The sequence below is a fragment of the Ammospiza nelsoni genome, chromosome 7 (assembly GCF_027579445.1).
Source record: "Ammospiza nelsoni isolate bAmmNel1 chromosome 7, bAmmNel1.pri, whole genome shotgun sequence".
Taxonomy (NCBI): domain Eukaryota; kingdom Metazoa; phylum Chordata; class Aves; order Passeriformes; family Passerellidae; genus Ammospiza; species Ammospiza nelsoni.
Window position 1 is genome coordinate 33,287,873 of NC_080639.1, and position 18,270 is coordinate 33,306,142.

An 18,270-nucleotide genomic window follows, 5' to 3' on the forward strand; every position below is an offset into this window, starting at 1 on the left:
CTGTAAAACACTGTATGCATTTGAATCTCTTAATATTCCCCAGCCTTTGTGCACTCTTCTAGCTCCCTGGTAGACAGGATTTTCATTATTCAGGCATGTCTTGAGAAGTCTTTGAGAGGGTGACAGTTCCTGAGCAGAGATTATGTTTGTGTCACAATCTTGATTGTCATACATTGCATGTACACTGCATTTTGGCTTACTTTTGACTCGACAGTTCTACAGATAAGCACTCAGATGATGGGACTTCTCTTCAGTATGCATTTAGGATATACACAAAGATGTAGCCCAGTACTTCCTTTTCTGAATTACATTTGTCAAGCTTTATAAAACCATTGCCTTCTGAATTTTTCAATGCAAGGAAGTGAGGCCAGATACATGGGCTGTTTTACATATGTTTTGCAGTCTGAACTTTCAAGCCATAAAGCAGTTCAGGACTCTGAATCAAGCTCTTCTGTAATGCAGTTGGCCTCTAGTGATGCTTAATTTCATTCAGTGCTGAATTTTTGGTGTTCTGTGAGGGCACCCAAATGGTCCAAAATTGCAAAATTCTGTCATTACCTTGGACTGGCAAACTGTTGGGGAAGCAGAGTTGTTAATTACCACCAGGTACTACACTGAGAAAACTAAAAGCAGAGTTTAGTTCTTGATGAACTGTGTTTCCACCACATATTTTTGTAGCTTTTATATTTAAATTATTCACCCACCAAACTTAAAATTTTGCCTCTTCATACTGTGTCTTCTTGTCAACATTGTCCTGGGGAAAGACTTATCAAACAGTTCTCACTTGATTTCTTTGATGAGAAAGGCCTTATCAAGATGCTTTTAAAAGTAGGTGGAAATGATTGATGAGCAGTAATAGCAGTTCTGCATTCAGTGATCAACAAAAAGTACTTTTCTGAATGGCATGTTTATTTTAGCTGCTGAAAAATTGTTTCAGAAAAGGTTTGTGTAGCTGTTACTCACTGTTACATTTCCATTTTGATTCTGAGGAGAAATGATTTGCCTTTTTTTAAAATGTGATTATCTTCCATCCTCTAAGTCTGGGTTTGCAGTGTGGACAGCAGGGTGAGCAGTGCAGGCTGACACAAACTGCAGACAATGTCAGGTTGGCATTAGTCCCCAGCTGCTCATGGTCTTGTCTCTTTGAATCCATCATGGAGAAAGCAAAGTTCAAGTGGTTTAAGATAAAAGAATAATTATATCTGCTCCCAAGTGAGCAACTCAGGAAGCAGATAAATAGTTGAAGGAATGTTAGTATTTTGTTTGCAAGTCACATTTCTTGCTTTATTTACATGTAGCCTTTCTATTTATAAATGCTATTTTTGCACTCTCTCATTTTCTAATTCACTCTTTTTAATGTCTATAATTTGATTATGTGTCCTGATCATTTTTCTGAGGTGGCTTCCTAGAATATATACTTTTAAGATCCAAAATAACCTTTGTCTGCAAGGAATGTGGAAATTCAGGACTACTTAATTGCAAGACAAATGTTAGTGAGCTGTAGGTAAAGTATAAGGTGCTAATAGGACTTTTATGGTGCTTTGTAGATGATTATGAAAGCAGTTGGTTTTGACTCAAAGTAAGGAAATAAAACAGTGAGATTTTGGTTGGATAAATTATCCATTTATCTGGATAATAAATGTTTTATTTGTGGTTTTAGATTCTGAATTGGAAAAGAAGTCAGTTATATGCCTAAGTACTATTCCCAGTTAAGGCTGTGCATGGTTAATGTCATTTTACAATAACTAAATATTCTGTAAAAGGTTTGTAAAATTGTCATTGCAGTCTTGAAAAGAAGTGCAATTTTAGGTAATCTTGTTTTTGTTCTTTCTAGCTGCTTTTTGCTCAGTTTTGGGGGGTTTTTTTGAGTTAGAGTGATTTGTGTCACCAGGGTTTGTGTCATGAGCCAGTAGAATCTGAGGCAAGTGCCTTGGTGTTGCTACAGGTGGGTCATGTCAGTAGCACCTGCTGCTTCCTTGCCTTCTCTTCCATTCAGAGCCCTGAACACTCCAAAGTTCTGGATGTATTAAATTCCAGGCAGGCAGGATTAAGGTATCCTCTGGAAACAAGACCAGGCCACTCCTTTTATATTTCTCACGCTCATTCCCAAAGAAAAAGTTCTAAATGGATTTTCTCTTGACGAAGTGTACGAGTTCCTCACAGTTTCTAATTGTGGCATTTTAGCAATTATGTCAGGAATATCTCTTACAGAGTAATTCAAATTTGAAGTAGAAAATAGAACAAGCTTTTAGGTTTTTTGAGTAATTTGTGTTAATTAATAAAAAGAGCAGCCACATTGAAGAAGAAAGCATCTTTGTCTTTATCTGTTGGCTGGTTTATGTGACACTTAGCCCAGGACAGTGTCTGGCAGAGCTGCCAAAGGGGCATTCAGGGGTGGCTCAGCCCGTCCTGCCCAGCACGAGCAGGGTGAAAGCAGAAACCATTGTTACACACAATAAACACGCTCTGCAGCCATGAATTCAGCAAGGAAGCTGGAAGAAGCAGCACTCACCCACCTGGGTGTGACACCTGCTCCTCCAGGGCTGGAAAAGACAGGATTTTCACCAGGCTACTTGTCCTTTGAGTGAACTTCAGTAAAATTGTTGGCCAGCTTTCACACAGGGCTGTGCAGGAACCGTGCACAGAATTTACATGACAAAAATAGTGAGTGAAAGTAGAATTGGTGAAAACTCACTTTGCTGCCAAGAAGTAGAGCAACTTGTTGCCTGATTTTAGAGCTATTACTAAGCCTATGTGCAAATATTGAGGGAAAGCCTTCTGATCTGTGTTGCAGACTGCATGTAAATACAGTCTTCAGCTAATTGCCTTGGGATGCCAGTAGTCTTTAAAACTTAAAAAACATATGGCATTGAAAATTAAAGTAATTCTTGTGTGCAAACTAGGATGGTGTACTATTTTTTCTTAATTTTTTTTTAAATGCAACATTAAAGCCGTTGCTCTTCTCTGGGTCTTTTCCAAAATGCCTTTAAAGCTTCAGGTAGGCAGAACATTTGTAGGTCTCTCATGGAACTCAGATGCTGGGTATTTAGATAAAGGGGTGTGTTCAGTATTCAGTTGGCAAAACTGCATCTTACTAAGGTGACATTCAGCCTTTTCTTCACAAAGAAGAAAATAACTTGCATCTCTGACCAAAAGAGTGAAAATTTGATATTTCAAAATGGGTTTTTTAATATTTTTAGGCCAAGTATTTTTTCAGCATGCTGAGATTGCAGCTGTCTGGTGGCATCCTGGTTTTTATCCAATTACAAATTAAGAGTGCCTTGATGTTAATTTTTTATACCTTGACTGTGAGTGAAAATGCTGCAGTTTTCTTCCAGTTTAGTAGAGAAACTAACTAATAATGTAGCGAAAGATCAAACATAGAAATCAAATAGGAATGAGTGAACTTCTTTCCCTGGCTTTTGTGGTACAGGAGATAAAAAACCAGCTCTGATTAAATATTGCTGCTTCAAATTCGTAACAACTGAAAATATTTTTTCCTTGCCATTACAGGATAAGAAGGCTTACCTGGATGTCATCCACACCTATATGGAGGTCCATGGAACTGTTCATGGCACAAGCACCATGTACATTCCAGGCTATGTAAAGAACCACGGAATACTCAGCGGCAGGGATTTGCAGTTTCTGCTGAGGGAAACCAAAGTAAGTTTGTCAAGCAAAAAAGTGGTGGCAAAAATATCTCCAAGCAGAGGGTGTCTGAAGTGCATGCATTTCACCTCCTATGAATAAGCTCCTAGTTTAAAAGCACTGGAAAAAAATTATCATGTGTAAAGGAGCTTAAGTTGTGTTCTGTGTGCCAAGAATACATTTTTCATCATGTCTCTGTTTGGTGGATTGACAGCTCATATTAGAAAATTGGGATGACAAGCTACAGTCCCATTTAACAACCAGCTTGAGAACCAGGGATAAATGCATTTTTCATTTTCTCGAATGTGATATTCAGCTCAAGGAGATTATCAGCTGAGACTGTGCTGCGTTTGCCATGCCTGAGGTCAAGGTTGGGTAACGCCCAAAAGCTGCACAGCCTGCTGTGCCCTGCCAGTGACTCCAACCCAGAGTGACCCTGCTCTCCCAGGGAGAAAAGCAGAGCTGCAGCCCTTCATTTGCCATTCACGTCCTTCCTCTGCCTCAGCTGGGCACAGAGAGGGAGCACAGGAGCGTGGCTTCTTGTGATCTGCTTTGCCTGCGCCTCCAGAGCCACGGGAACTCAAGATGAGGGATGGGATATACATAGAAATAAATTTTGTCCCCACAGTTTTGTCAGGATTCTCTGCCCTTCCCATACTCTTTGTGGCACCTTGCAGCATTCAAACACTTCAGTAGATTACATTTAAACAGAATGTTTAAGTTCGTGAAAGAAGGGGTTTGTGTGTTTAGAATTAGCAAAATCTGCAGAAGTGCGCCGCTGTTGATATTTTCTTGCGGTGCACTTCCACAGAAAAATCTCTTTAAAAAAAAAGAAAAGGAAAAGCAAGCACCTCTTAGGCTTCCCACACAACTGCAGAGATCTCCTTTTTGAAGTACTTGGGAAAATGATGGTAATTTGACATCTCTGTGTGACAGCTGTTGGTAAATTATGAGTTTTTAAGTGCAAGCACTGTGTGTATGTCCTTGATGCCTGCAGATACACATAATATTAATATTAAAAAGTCAACATTTGCTTTCGTCATAGATAATCTGAGATTGCACAGCTTTTGCCTGTGTGGAGTATGAAATCCCTGTGTTAATCATAATGTGGGAAGAATATTGACCTTGTTATAACCCCCAAGCATGAGCAGTGACTGCCTCCTAAAAAAACATGTGTTCTATTCACTGAAATAGTAAAATAAGCAAATGGGCTTCCTGTAGAATTACTGAAGTCCCTATACAAGTGCCTGTTCATAATAATAGTTATGTTTAACCAAGCCTTTCTCTAATTTTTTATCATCCATCTTGCATGTATCACATTAAAAAGCTTGCTTTTCAGTATTAACTAGATATCTAGTTGTTATTGGTTATATTTGCTGTGCTCTAAGATGCAGTGTAAAGACATATTTAATTTAGGACAAATTCAAGCTGATACCTATGTGTTGCACAGTTTAGTTGTATGGATTTTGTGACACAGGAGGGAGCAGACTACTTCCACTCACATTTTGAGCAGTAATTGCAGCATCAGATAGAAGAGACTGTGTTGGGATTATGAAGTACTCCTGAGATAGTAAATTGCTTATTTTTCACCAAAAGTATCTGGTGAAAAGCATGGATCTGTGCTGTACTGTTGTCAGAGTCCTAGAGCATTTTCGATTTTAATGATTTTTATTCTGTTGTTGTGCATTGGTTATGGTTGGTTTTTTTCCTTCATAACATTGGGGAAAATAATTTTGAGAATTTGCTGCATTTCTTAGTAGATGGCACCTAGCAAATCATTGATATGTTTCAGAACCCTGTATCAGGAAGTCAGGGTTTTAAAAATTACATTTGCAAGCAGTATTTTTATATGGCTCTTCTGAACTTTTGTTAACAGGTTTGCAAATGACAAAAGCTGTTTTCTTTTTAAGGAAATTATTTCTTTAGGATACAGCCAGCCTAACAAAACTTTGCCCTGATGATAAGCTGTTAATAGTCCATCTGCTGCTCCTAATACATAAGTATTGTCATGGAAATGAGAATGCAATGTATTTCTAATTTTGCAACGAAATGAAATTAAATATGGCTTATTGCATCATGCATTTTGCTTATTACTCCTGTCTAATACAGTTTCAATGTATCTAATTGAACAGAAAAAGTAAAACAGCAGCATGCTGGGATTGAAAGTGGAAACTGAGATCTCCCATCTCATTTTTGGACATTTCAGTTGGAGGAGGATTGGGGTGGGTGGGTTTTTGTTTTGTTTTGTTTTTTTGCTGGCTGATGCATTGTATCTCATAGGTACACTGGCTGTTCTGCCTCAGCATATGGTTACCTGTCAGTGTTGATCAACAGACACACTTGCTCCAAGTGCTGTTGCTGCCTGCATATTCACATTTCCAGATTTTGATCCCTTTAAGAGGCAACACTTGAGCACAGCTTAGTACAAAACACTGCTCACCTGTCACCAGTGGCCATCTGCTGCCTATGTGGGTCAGTTGTGTTTATATCAGCTGGATCATGGGTTGCATTGCTAAAATAAGTGCAGGTTTCTCACAAAAATCAAGGTGACTTGAACAGGAGCTTTGTGCCTGCAGGAGCCCCATGTGTGTGTGCACATGCATGCAGGGATGTTCAAGGACACTTTTTAATCATAATCACTTTATTCACTAAAGTCAGAGTCCTGTAATGAATTAAGTTGTGGGGTTTTGTCACAGACTGTGCCTGTGCTGCAGGTGTGTGAATAATCAGGGCCATAACTTCAGGGTGGGAACATCTGTGGGTGCAATGCTCATCTGGAGCATCATGGGGAGACAGCAACCTTTGTCCTTAAGCTTTCAGAAACCTTCAGATGTGTTGAGACCATGGACAAGAATTGTCTGTTTTGGTTGTGATTTCAGCACTGTGTTAGCAGGTTTTTGTTAGGTCAGCTGACAAATGTTCTGGCTTTCAGAAAGGGAGAGCTAAATAATAATTTAACAAATCACATGGTTCAGCCTAGTCAGAAGTGTCAGCTTATGGTGCAATGCTTCACTTTGTCCTTAGACAGCAAACCACCAGTAGGTGAGGGCTCAGTCCTGTGATTCTTAATCAGAGCTTTGCATTCCCAAAGTGTCTCTGGTCCCTGCAGTAGCTGGCAGGACAGAGTTCTTCCGCGCAGTGTGCAGCTGCCATTTCCTTCTGTGTGCGCTGTAAAGCAGCACATCTCAGAGGGAGGGAGCTCTGCAGGCAGGAGGGGCTGCTCGAGATTCACCATGGCTGCTTCAGCTGTGTGGAGCATGACAAAAAGGAGCCATGTCTGCAGTTCCTAATGAGGAGATGTGGAGCCATTCATCGCGGTGGAGGAGAATGGGGTAGGCGAGCTGGCAGCCTTCCTGCCAACTCCAGGGCTGCCTGCCAAGTGGGCAGCTGGAGCACTTGGACCAGGCTCCCTTGGAGGAACCAGTGTTGAATTCTTGAGAAGTATTTCTCCTTTTGAGAAAGTTTCAGATGCAACTTTTTCCTTCGAGTCACTGTGAATTTTTCAGAGAGTTCAAATTCTTTTACTAAGTGGATTTTACCATTTCTGTATGATTAATAAAAGCAGGAACAACACCCTTACAGACACAGGCAAACAAACTTTGTTTTCATATTGCCTTTTGTGAAGGAATATATATTTAAACCTCATAAAATCAGCTGAAAAGATGTTTACCTAGTGATTTTATTCTCAAGTTGTTTGAATCACAAAAGGATTGACTTTTGCAGAAAGTATTTTGTACTGATGAGAAGAATAATTATATAACAAGATAGTTAACCTTTGCTATACTCCTCTTTCTCGAGTTTAGAAGACAATATATAAGTTGAATAAGGAGGCATATTAAAGTGGTGATAAACCTACCAACCTGACAGAATAAATTGAATAAAGTGCAGTAATGCTAGAAAAGGGAGAGGAGAAGATAAACACTCCTCTGCATGAAACTAGAGCATTTGCTCTCTGGAATATGAAATTTTTTCTTAACTGTTCAGCTAGTCATAATTACAGTCAGGGAAGTAAAGCATTCAATCCTTATTTTATACTTTTGGCTATAATTTAGGAAGATTGTTTACTTACTTATGTTAATATAGTAGTCTGATGTGGTGCTGTAAACTCCACAAAAAAAAAAACCAAAAAAAAGATACTGCTTTTCATGAGAGGGGTTGTGAGTCACTTTTTGTGTCAGAGATGTCTCCACTTAACTACTGCACTGTGAGAGGACCCCTTACATTACAGCAAGAAGAGTGGTTGGTGTGATGCTGGGTGGCCAGCTCAAAAGTCTGACATTCCAAACCAGAGGTTCAGTTTATTACCAAGGTGGAGAAGGTTCCTGAGGAGCCTTTGTTATGGAAACCAAACTATTAAGGGTTTCAACTTTACTCAAGTTGAGCCAGTGATGTTGCAGACACAAATCCCCTTCTCTGCTCCGTGCAGACCTACAGGCACAGACACACTGGGGCAGCAGACCTTGCTAAAAAGGAATAGGTTAAAATAAGAAAACAACCCCACATTGCTGTTTCCATGATCATTCTATTTCTGTTTTTCTTGGCAGTTATCTCTTTTAGATAGACTTTTACAGTGCAGCTTCCTTCTGGCAATCACCATGTTCTGTGGGGTGTCAGTGTGCAGAGCCAGCTGTGCCATGTGCCCACTTAGAGTTGTCTAAAAAAAATAATGGCTTTTGCTTTCAGAAACATTGCAAAGGTGAGAAAAATGCTCAAAAACAGATTATGACTTTTTTCCAAGCACTAATCAACAAGTAAAGCGTAAAGCAATCTCCTCTGCATAGCAGTTCTGCTGCAGCTCACAGAGTGAGATCTGGACTAATATTTTTTAGCCAGGTGTTCCCACTGTGGTGTTACCAACACAGTCACATTTGGAGTTTTGCAATGTGGATCTTCAGCCCAAGGGTGCAGGTGCCCTCCCATGGTGGGCTGGGTTACCAGACCTGCATCTGATGAGAAATTACCCTGAGAGCCATATCAGCACCTGCAGTGTTGGAGGCAACAGTGAACATCACAAATTAGGGCAAGCACAGCCTGGTGTAAATCTTCACTCTGTGGGACAGAGCCTTGTCTTCCCCACAGCCTCAAATCTATTGAGGATGATGTTTGCTTCACTGGTACCTGAAAATGGGTGACTGTTATGTCTACTTTTTTCTTTTTTTCATTTCTTTCTCAGTTGGTGACTTGCAGTATTTGCTGCATACTCTTAGGAAGTACCTTGACAGATTGTTTTATCGTTTCTGGAAATAGCAAACTGCATGTAATTCAAAGGATTAGCAAATGAGAGCATTGTGAGTTACAGAAAAGGCCTGTGTTCTCTAATACTTGCTCTTTTAATCATAATAAATGTGAGGCATGTAAGATATTTCTGTTTTGCTCTTTATACCAGACAAAAATACTGACTCCCTAACCAAGGAAAGTTAATCATAGAGAGACTCACAGAATGGTTTGAGCTGAAATGGACCTTGAAGATCATCTAGTTCCACCCCCTGCCATGGGCAAGGACACTTTATAAGGGACAACTTTTTGGAGAAGGGTCTGGACTGAGTTTGGGAATTTCAGCTGGTTTGATGATGGTGTGCTGGAGGGTGATAGAAGGGCTGAAAGAAGGATTTGAGGGGCTGCAGGCAGCTGTGAGGCAGGCTGCAGGCTCAGGCCACCAGGCAGCACACACACACACCTTTTTCTATGGATCAGACACGTCCTTCTTTCTTCCTTCCTTCAAAGGAACAGGGCTGCTTAGAGGTGAGGCTGGAAAATGGATGGGAAACAGGTGGTAAGCTATTTATTATAGATTAAGTGATGGCAGTGCTCTCAGTGCTGTCAAAACACAAACCCATGTTTCTTTTCCCATGCAGCTTCCTCCCAAATAAATGGACCAGTCAGACACAGAACTCAGCAGTGCACAGCAGCAGTTTATTAAAAAAGTGCAAAACTAAGCAAACAACCCAGCATTCCCTACATAGCAGACAAACACAGGATCATAGGAGAAATTAATACTTCAGATAGGTTTAATTGCTGGTTCTCAGCTGGTTTTCTGCCTGAACTAAGGAGTAGCTTAAATAAATAATATTTTATGTGCAGACTGCATTAAATGGTTTCATGTCCTTAATTCATTGTTTTCAGCAGATTACCTTTTTGTAAATTCATTCTTTTGAGATTATATGTAGTATGCATTTCTCTGACTGAAAAGTGGTATATTTTATGCCATATATAAAACCAGAATTTACATAATTTGTCTTTAGTAGAAATAGCTTCTGGATCTTTTTATTATCAGCCACTAGATAGTTTCTCTAAGATTTAAATCAGTGAGAGAGTTGAGAAACTTTTTGCCACTTCTTTAACCTGAATATTGAGAACTGAAATTAGAATATTCAGCTCCATGCAGTGCAAATTGCATGTCCCCAGCTATGCTGAGAAGTGTTAACTTGCTTTTCTAAAATGAGCCAGCTCTGAATTTATGCTGTTGTTGCCATGGGTTGGGGAGGATTGATGCTGCAATGGCTCTGCACGACAGGGCTGACTACAGCTCTATGCATCAGTGTTAGCATCAGCTCCTGGGAAGAGCCTGCAGCTGTGAATGTTCTGGGATTCATTTCTGTGTTGCACAAGATTTAATGCAGAATAGTGTGCCTTGACCTCCTTGAATATGTGTCCTGATTGCATGACTCTCACAGTTATGAAGGTTGTGCTTTATTTTCCTCTTAAAAGCAGTAGATCTATATAGATATACATATACATATTGTTATGCAGCAGTACTGAGAAATTGCTGTTCCAACTCAGAGCTTGTAGTTCTCCCATTATACACAAACATTCAAATGAAGAATCCTATACACAAACATTCAGGTGAAGAATCCTATATTTAATTCCGGAGGTTTCATTATGCTTGGGCAGGAAAAAGGGTCAAGATTTTTTTAGACTACTCAGAAAAAAAAATTATTATATTTTCACTGGAGCAGAGCAGTGCCTTTTCTGGAGCACCTGGAATCTCAGCTGGTGCAGGAAAAGCTTTGGGATGGATTTTTGCTCTGGTTTCCCTTGGAGCCATTGAACCCTCTGAAGGTTGAGCCCTCTGAAGCCCCTGCAGGCTCTCGCTGCCTCGGTGCAGTGTCGTGAGCTGCTGTTTGCTGCCACCTACCGTTTTAATTAGGGGCCTTAATTAGTGTACCAGGAGCGTGTTGTGGTGGCAAAGCCAGAGGCTTGGCTGGTTTGGGAATCAGGAAAACACTGGTGCAGCTGTTCCTGGAGATTGCTGCTTCGGAGCCTGTGCCTGTAGGAAAGCCCCAGCAGCTCCACTTCCACACCAACCAAACCACCAATTTTTCCCCCCACCCCAAAAAAGCCCTAAAAGGGTCTGTTGTTTTCTCAGCTCCATGAAAAACCACCTCAGCTCATTACAGGTGATGATTGTCAAATGTGTTTTGCAGGACATTCCAGTACTGCTTGGGCGAGCTGCTGAATTTCTCCCATTTTCTTCTTAGCATTGCATTTTCTTCAGGCTGGTACCTTTAGAATGTGGTTTTGTTTGTTTTTAGCTAGCTCTTAGCTTTTTAGGGAATAACAAAAATTAAAATATCTCTTGTTTTGTATTTTTCAGCTGTTTGTTGGTCTTGGATTTCCATATGAAGGGCCTGCTCCCTTGGAGGCTATTGCCAATGGATGTGCTTTCCTAAATTTAAGATTTAACCCACCAAAAAGTAGCAAAAACACTGATTTTTTCAAAGGCAAACCTACACTCCGAGAGGTAAGCTCTATCAATATTGATAATTTTTTTTTTATTGAAAATTCTTGTGGGTTTCCTTTTAATAACAGAATGTAAGAGAAACTGCATTAATGTTCAAGGTTTATTGCCAGAGGTGTTCAATTGCATTTTTCTTTAGTCATTGGTGGGAGTATCAGTCCTTACTTTTGTAGGACAATTAAAATGGTGTTGTTAGCACACTTCAGTCTTTACCTCTAGGTCTGCTTTAGGTACATTCTCCCACTTCTTATTGAGACATGATAAACTGAAGTTTCTCTTGGAAACCTGATGTTCTGCCCAGGAACAGATCGTGTTATTTTGACATCATTTGAAAGTGTTTTTATTTTGTTGATGAAACAGACATTGCAGTGTACTGTGCAGGAAGTAAATAGGTGTTTAAGCAAATTATGAAAAGGGCATTTGTGGGTGGTTATGTGTGTTTTGGGATTTTATTTTTTTCTTCAGAAAAGACCTGTTCAGGCACTGTTGAGTTAAGGTATTAATGATCACCCACTGTGGTTGTGGATAAATGCTGAAGACTTTTGCAGAACTGACTCTTGAAGAAAACAGGAAAACCAAACTCCAAGCTTTTAAAACAGTCAGTGTGTTTAGGCTCTAGTGAGAGAAGACTGAAGCTAAGTAAACTAACCCCTCATCCTGGCACTGACTTTGGAACATTATTTGTTTTTTCAGTGTAGGTAGAATTGAGCCTATACTTGTAAACATTTAATAGTCACAGAGCCATTTCTGACATCAGCACTCACATCTGTGGCCATGCCTTGCTCATAGGTGTATGTACATATATTCTTTATGTATTTACATCATGGGAAAGCTGTCAGGTAACATGCAGATGATTTAGGTTATGCTTGGACCATATAAATTGTGTCCTGAGCAGCACTAGCTGGTTGATAACCAGAGGACAGTTTTCCATTTTTAATCAGGAACTTTAAAAAAAATTCTTTATAAGTTTATGATCCACAACTGTAATTGCCTTTCTTGTTATACACTGAATTCATGTCCTGTACAAGCTGAAGCTTGCCCCTTCTCTGTCTGTGTTGCTAACAAAGGAGACAGCAATAAGGGAATAAAAACCTCTTTAAACTTTCTCCTTGACACCTTTCATGACTTTTCTTCTGTGAATCCCTCAGTTTTTGTGTCATTTCCAGTGTGCCCAAAGACCATAACTGGTCAGGCTCAGGTAAATAATCTGAACCCATCTAAGTGCTTTGTGGGAATTTCAGGGCTTGGAATGCCATGATAAATCCTGATGGCATGTGTCAGCAGTAACAGAAATGCTGTGTGCCTGACTTGTACAGAAAAATAATCCTTATTGACTGCTCAAGTTCTAAGTACATCATATATATCCATACATTGCTGCCCTCACATGCCCTGCTGACCTGTCCTGAGAGTAACATTTTCTCTGACTGGTCTTCACAGCTGCATTTAGACTCCATTGCCAGTAATCCAGGTGCTGGTTCTTTGGGATTAAAAAACCCTTAAATGCTTCTCTCCATTCTTAAAGTGCTAAAGAAGAACAAAAGGAGCTTGTGTTCTGTGACATGATTATCCATACAAGAATTTGAGATGAAGTCTCCCTTTCTGGTTTTGTAAAGTAACCTTTGCAAGTTGCTGTTCTCCACAAGTAAAATGCAATGGCTACTTTTAATAAGTTTTTTAATAATGAATGCAACAGTTTCTGGCAGATCAGAAGAAAAGATCAAGTACAGTGTATCTCCTAGTGCAGGAGAAGGTTCTTCCCCACAGACACTGCTTCCTGCAATGTCTTTGTATCCTAACTACAGCATAGATTGGCAGCTGTATAAACACTGCTTATAAACAACCTATCCTGTGGGGGTTTTTGGTATTTATTGAAAAATGCAGGTTTTTTCTGAGGCTGCTGTGAACCATTTCTCTCTTCTGTAGCTTTTGCTCCCTTTTGTGTGTTCATGTGCATGTTCTCACTCCTGGGTGACCAGTCACAAAAAATACTTATTGAGCTGTCCTGTTAATTCTGAAAGAAACTCTGATATAGCATTTCTTAGTTACCCTCTTGGGCATTCATTGATATTGTTTTCTGACCAAGTGGTGAGTCAAATATTGGTTATCACTCTTGGTGAGGTCACCTTACTCTTCTCTCAATCATGAGAGTCAGCATTCATCCCTGGTTTTTAAAATTATTCTTTCTTCACTGTTGCTCTCAGAACTGTGGAAGTGTTTGCCATTTGAAGGATGCAGGGTGAGGATAACATCTCTGTCAGCCAGCCATGCAGGTCTAAGCAGGACTTGTGGCAGTGAGAGGTTGTGAAGCAGGAGGGTGGCACTGTGGGGAAGCAGGGTCGTGCTTTAATTTCAGTAAACATCAAGTCTTCTGTGGTGTGGGTCTTTGTGAGGATTGAAGCCACAAATCAGAGGTGCACATATCTGACTTGTGATCTGTGTTATCTGATTTTCAGTTTTCCAACTAAATTCACACTCTAAATTTAAAGAGAAAATCTGAAAAGTAACTCGGAAGGAATGATGCTGACTGTTGTGTCCTAACTGATTAACCCAAGTCTAATTAAGAGAGTGAGAGGCAAGGATATCTTTACACATTAATTCTTTCCAATTTCTTCTTTCAGTTGACCTCTCAGCATCCCTATGCTGAAGTTTACATTGGGAAGCCCCATGTGTGGACTGTGGACATCAATGATCTTTCTGAGGTTGAGAAGGCCGTGAAATCAATTTTGAATCAAAAGGTGAGAAATGTGTCTTCAATTTGCTGTCAGCACTTGAGTGTGGAGTGTGTACTGCACATACAGTGCTTCCTAATGTTAGTCTAGTGAGTGCTGCATTTTGGTAGGATATTGAAGAAAAAATCATTATTCCATATCTATGGTATTGAAATTCTCATGTTTTAGTACTGGATATGTCTGGTTCTTGAAAAAAATGAGTGGGTGAATTTGTATAGAAATGAGAATTTCACATGTGAATTATACAGCAATCTGTGTTTTCTGTGCATTCAGTGAGGGAGTTTCATTGTTGATTCTTGGAGCATTGCAGGCTCTGCCCTGAGTCTGTAGCCCTGAGATTGCCACAGAAGTGCTTGTGCACTTTCAGTGAGGAATGGCAATGAGGGCACTTCAAGGGGGGAAGAGTAGGAAGGAATTTTCAAAGGTTTCACATTCTGTTTTGTCACTTCAACTTCAAAACTGAAACTTAGTTAAAACAGGAGCTCTGGAATCCCAGAGGGTCTCAGGCTAGCCTTACATCTGCCACTTTGCACTGTACCCTGAGTTTCCATAAGCATAGGCATAGAGCAATTCTTACTGCCTTTAAAGAGAAAAATCAGCTAAAACTGCCGATGATTTTGTAAACTTATTTTTTAATGAGTTTATTAGTACTTTTTGTTTCTATAATGGAGTATTTGGACCAGAAGCTGCTGCCACAGAGTACACAATGAAGTTGATTGAAACAAAAACCCCTCTGACCTTAACACACTGTCTCCACAGATTGACCCTTATTTGCCCTATGAATTTACCTGTGAGGGAATGCTTCAGAGGATGAATGCCTTTATTGAAAAACAGGTATGAACTTCTTTTGGATGACTCTTGGATTATGCTGGAGAGGGAGAACCATCTCCGTTTTAAAGCTTCTCAGTGTTGCTGCTGTCCAAGTAGGAATTGTAGCTGTGCAGACCTTGGCATTATATGAAAGCAGAAAGGCAAAGCAATTTTTCAGTGTGTATGTGACTTCTTTAGCTGTGTACACACATAAAAGCTTTGGATCAAGAAAGATCACTTAAATACAGAGGTACTTTTGGATGGAATTGCAGTCTCTGGGCAGAATTGCAGCCTCTGGGCAGATTTTTCAAGTATTTAGTTTCAATCAATAAAGATTGAAATGGTTTGGAACCCAGTTACTTAAAGGACTGTTGGTCCCTGGGCATTACTGGCAGCTGAGAGCAGCAGAAGATGTTCAGTTGAGTAATAAACTGCAGGGATTTACATGGGATCCTGGTTTCTAGAAATTGTGTGTTTGCTTGGACCTCTGCCCAAGCCAGATCTGTTGCAGTAGCCAGCTCTGCCTTTTGTTCTGGCTGCTGCAGAGCAGAGATAGGAATAACCTTTATCTCTGATATGTCATTTAATTGCCAGCATTTCTTTCAAGGGCACTGGACATCTGTCTGCCCTTGTGTTTTTGAAGGTGGGTGCTTTTAAAGACAGTCCTAAAGAATAACACAGCTCCAGGTCAGGAGGGCAGTTAACACAGCAGAGCTATTCCCACTTTCCTGCCAATAAACACTTTAAGCTTTTTGCTCCTGTATTGATGACAAAACCTGTAAAAGTATCACTGCTTTTGATTATTCTACCCAAGTTAAAATTGGGAGTTTTTGTAAATCAAGAAGAAATGGAGCTCAATGTAAGGGAGAAAAAGACAAGAGATGGCACCTGTGTCTGAAACCTGTGTCTTCCCTCTGGCCCTCTCCCAAGGGCTAAGCCCTCCCTTGTGCTTCTCAGAAATCCACAGAATATTGTAATTTGTAATTTTGTTCATTGCTTTGACTAATTGTCAAAAGCTGGTGGTGTTTCACAGCTCCCAGGATGCTCGAGCACAATTTTTAGCTGCATGTACTTAGCACTTTGCCTAATTATCATGTCAGATGAACCAAAAATAAAAAGCAAAAATAGAGATTGAGACTTATTTTGATGACTTTGTGGTGAAGGCAGGAAGAACAGAGAAAGCAGCACAAGCTTGAAATGGGAACAAAGATGCTGGAATAAAGAATTGGTTAAATAAAAATGGTTAAATAAAGTTAAATAATGGTTAAATAAAAATTGGTTAAATAAAGATGCTGGAATAAACCACTGGTTCAGTGGTTGTGTGGTTGCCCATGGCAGCGGGGTCTTCAGGGGATGTTTGAGTGTGCAGAGATGGGGCCAGATACCCTGGGCAGCTGGTCACTCCATGGACAGTGGAACTGGAGCATTTAAAGGTGCCCAGAGTTCCCCTCTGGGGCCTTGGCAGAGGGTCAGGAGGGGACCAAGAAAGGTTTGGTGACCTCCCTGTCCTTTCAGACCCAGCAGCTGGGCTGAAGGCCTGAATGGTGTGAGGTCAGAGAGCTGCTGTGGGTTGTGGCTGCACACCCAGCAGTGCCTCCTTCAGCTGCCCTAAGCCAGCCTGGTGTCCCAGCTGCTCCATCCTGGCAAAACCCTGCCCTGCTGGGTCACAGCATCCCTGCCGGGCCCATCCCTGCTCCTGTTTGCTCTGTGGCTGCACACACACTCATGTCTGCTCTGCAAGGCAGCAGCAGGGGCTGGGAAGCAGAGGGAGGAGGGATTGCTTCAGTTTTGGCACTGGCATCAAAGGAGCAGCCAGGCAAGCGTGGCCAAAGCAGGTCTGGGAGCTGCTGGGGGAGGCAGGCTGGGCTGAGGGAACAGACACTGACTTTGAAAGATGTGGCCAAGCAGAGAAGTTGATAACCCAGCAGAAAATGTTTGGGCAGGACTCTGTGAGGTCAGAAAACTGACTTGGGTCAGCTGAGCCCCAGAGCTTGGCAAAGGGAGTGAGAACACTCAGCCAAGAGCAAGAAAAGACAGATGAAGGAGGACACCTCCTTTGGTCTCACCTTGAAATTTGTGGGTCCCTTCCAACTCAGGGTACTTTGTGATTCATGATTGTATAGTATTCCATTTGCAGTTAGACCTGGAAGTATGAAAACTTTCTCCTTCAGCAGAGGAATCAAAACAGAATGAAAAAAGCTCAAGCTGATATTGAGAACTGGTAAATGAATTTGGGGGCTTTGGGTCACAGTGAGGAATCAGTTCACACAAGTTTTGGTTTTGTCCAGAGGAAGCAAACCATGATGGACCAAATTATTTGATCACATTTTGGTGAGAGTTGCCAAATGTTAAAATACAGTCTGAGTATTGTGAAATGTTGTCTGAACACATCATAACAAAGCATGATCTGTCACTGCAGGATTTCTGTCACGGGCAGGTGATGTGGCCCCCATTAAGTGCCCTTCAAGTCAAAATTGCTGAACCTGGAAAATCCTGTAAGCAAGTTTGTCAGGAAAGCCAGCTCATCTGTGAGCCTTCCTTCTTCCAGCATCTTAACAAGGACAAAGCTCTGCTTAGGTAAGTATTTCTAGCACAAGTATGTTGTTTGGTCTCTTTATTGCACTGGTTTTTGCCACACTTGGAATTTAAAGGACAAGTTCTGTGAGAAGGGAAGGTGGGGAGAGCAGCTCTGGCTGCAGCAGGCTGTGAGTGAGGGCCTGGCAGGGCTTTGTGGAGTGTGTGTGTGTAATGTGACTGCTGAGAGCATCCTGCCAGGAGCACAGGGGGCACAACCCTTCTGTCACATTGTCCCGGGTACAGCATTGTGAGCCCTGCTACACTGGAGATGTTGGTGCAGATATGTAAAACTCACCAGCTGTGCATTAAGGAAAGGAATGCTGCTTTGGGATGCTCTTTGGAAATGTGTCTGTGTTCCTCTCAGAGTGAAAACAAAGTCCTCAAAACCCCAGCAGCAAATTGGCTGCTGGAGTATCTGCTTTCCAGGTTTTCCGTCCCCACATTTTGCTGAATTACATTGTACAAGTTTTTGGGGTTTGTATTTTCTTTGAGAAGTTGTAATTTCCAGTGGAGTTCAGAAGCAGCTCATATAAAAACTTGCTTTCCTGGCTGTCTAGACAAAATCATAATCCTGTGGAAAAAGCCTGTCTGTTAAATGCTGAAGGTTACCAATGTTTCCAGAATAAGTGAAAAACAAGGTTTTGCTGAAATTGCTACCCCGGTGCTTAAGCTTTGTGGTCAGCAAATGGCAACTGGCATTTTTCATTTTCTGCTGGCTGGTTCCTGGGAGCTGCAGGCCCTGTTCCCTGTAGCCCAGGAGCAGCATCC

General features: G+C 41.0%; 1 protein-coding gene across 2 annotated transcripts in view; it reads left to right on the forward strand.

Annotated features, from left to right (window-relative positions):
• Positions 1 to 18,270, forward strand: part of MGAT5 (alpha-1,6-mannosylglycoprotein 6-beta-N-acetylglucosaminyltransferase) — a 112,032-nt gene that overhangs the window by 86,185 nt on the left and 7,577 nt on the right. For both annotated transcript variants that reach the window (XM_059476405.1, XM_059476406.1), the window contains 5 exons: positions 3,514 to 3,663; positions 11,243 to 11,389; positions 14,005 to 14,121; positions 14,875 to 14,949; positions 17,345 to 17,502. In XM_059476405.1, the coding sequence (XP_059332388.1) occupies positions 3,514 to 3,663; positions 11,243 to 11,389; positions 14,005 to 14,121; positions 14,875 to 14,949; positions 17,345 to 17,502 (647 nt within the window). The remainder of the gene's footprint in view (positions 1 to 3,513; positions 3,664 to 11,242; positions 11,390 to 14,004; positions 14,122 to 14,874; positions 14,950 to 17,344; positions 17,503 to 18,270) is intronic.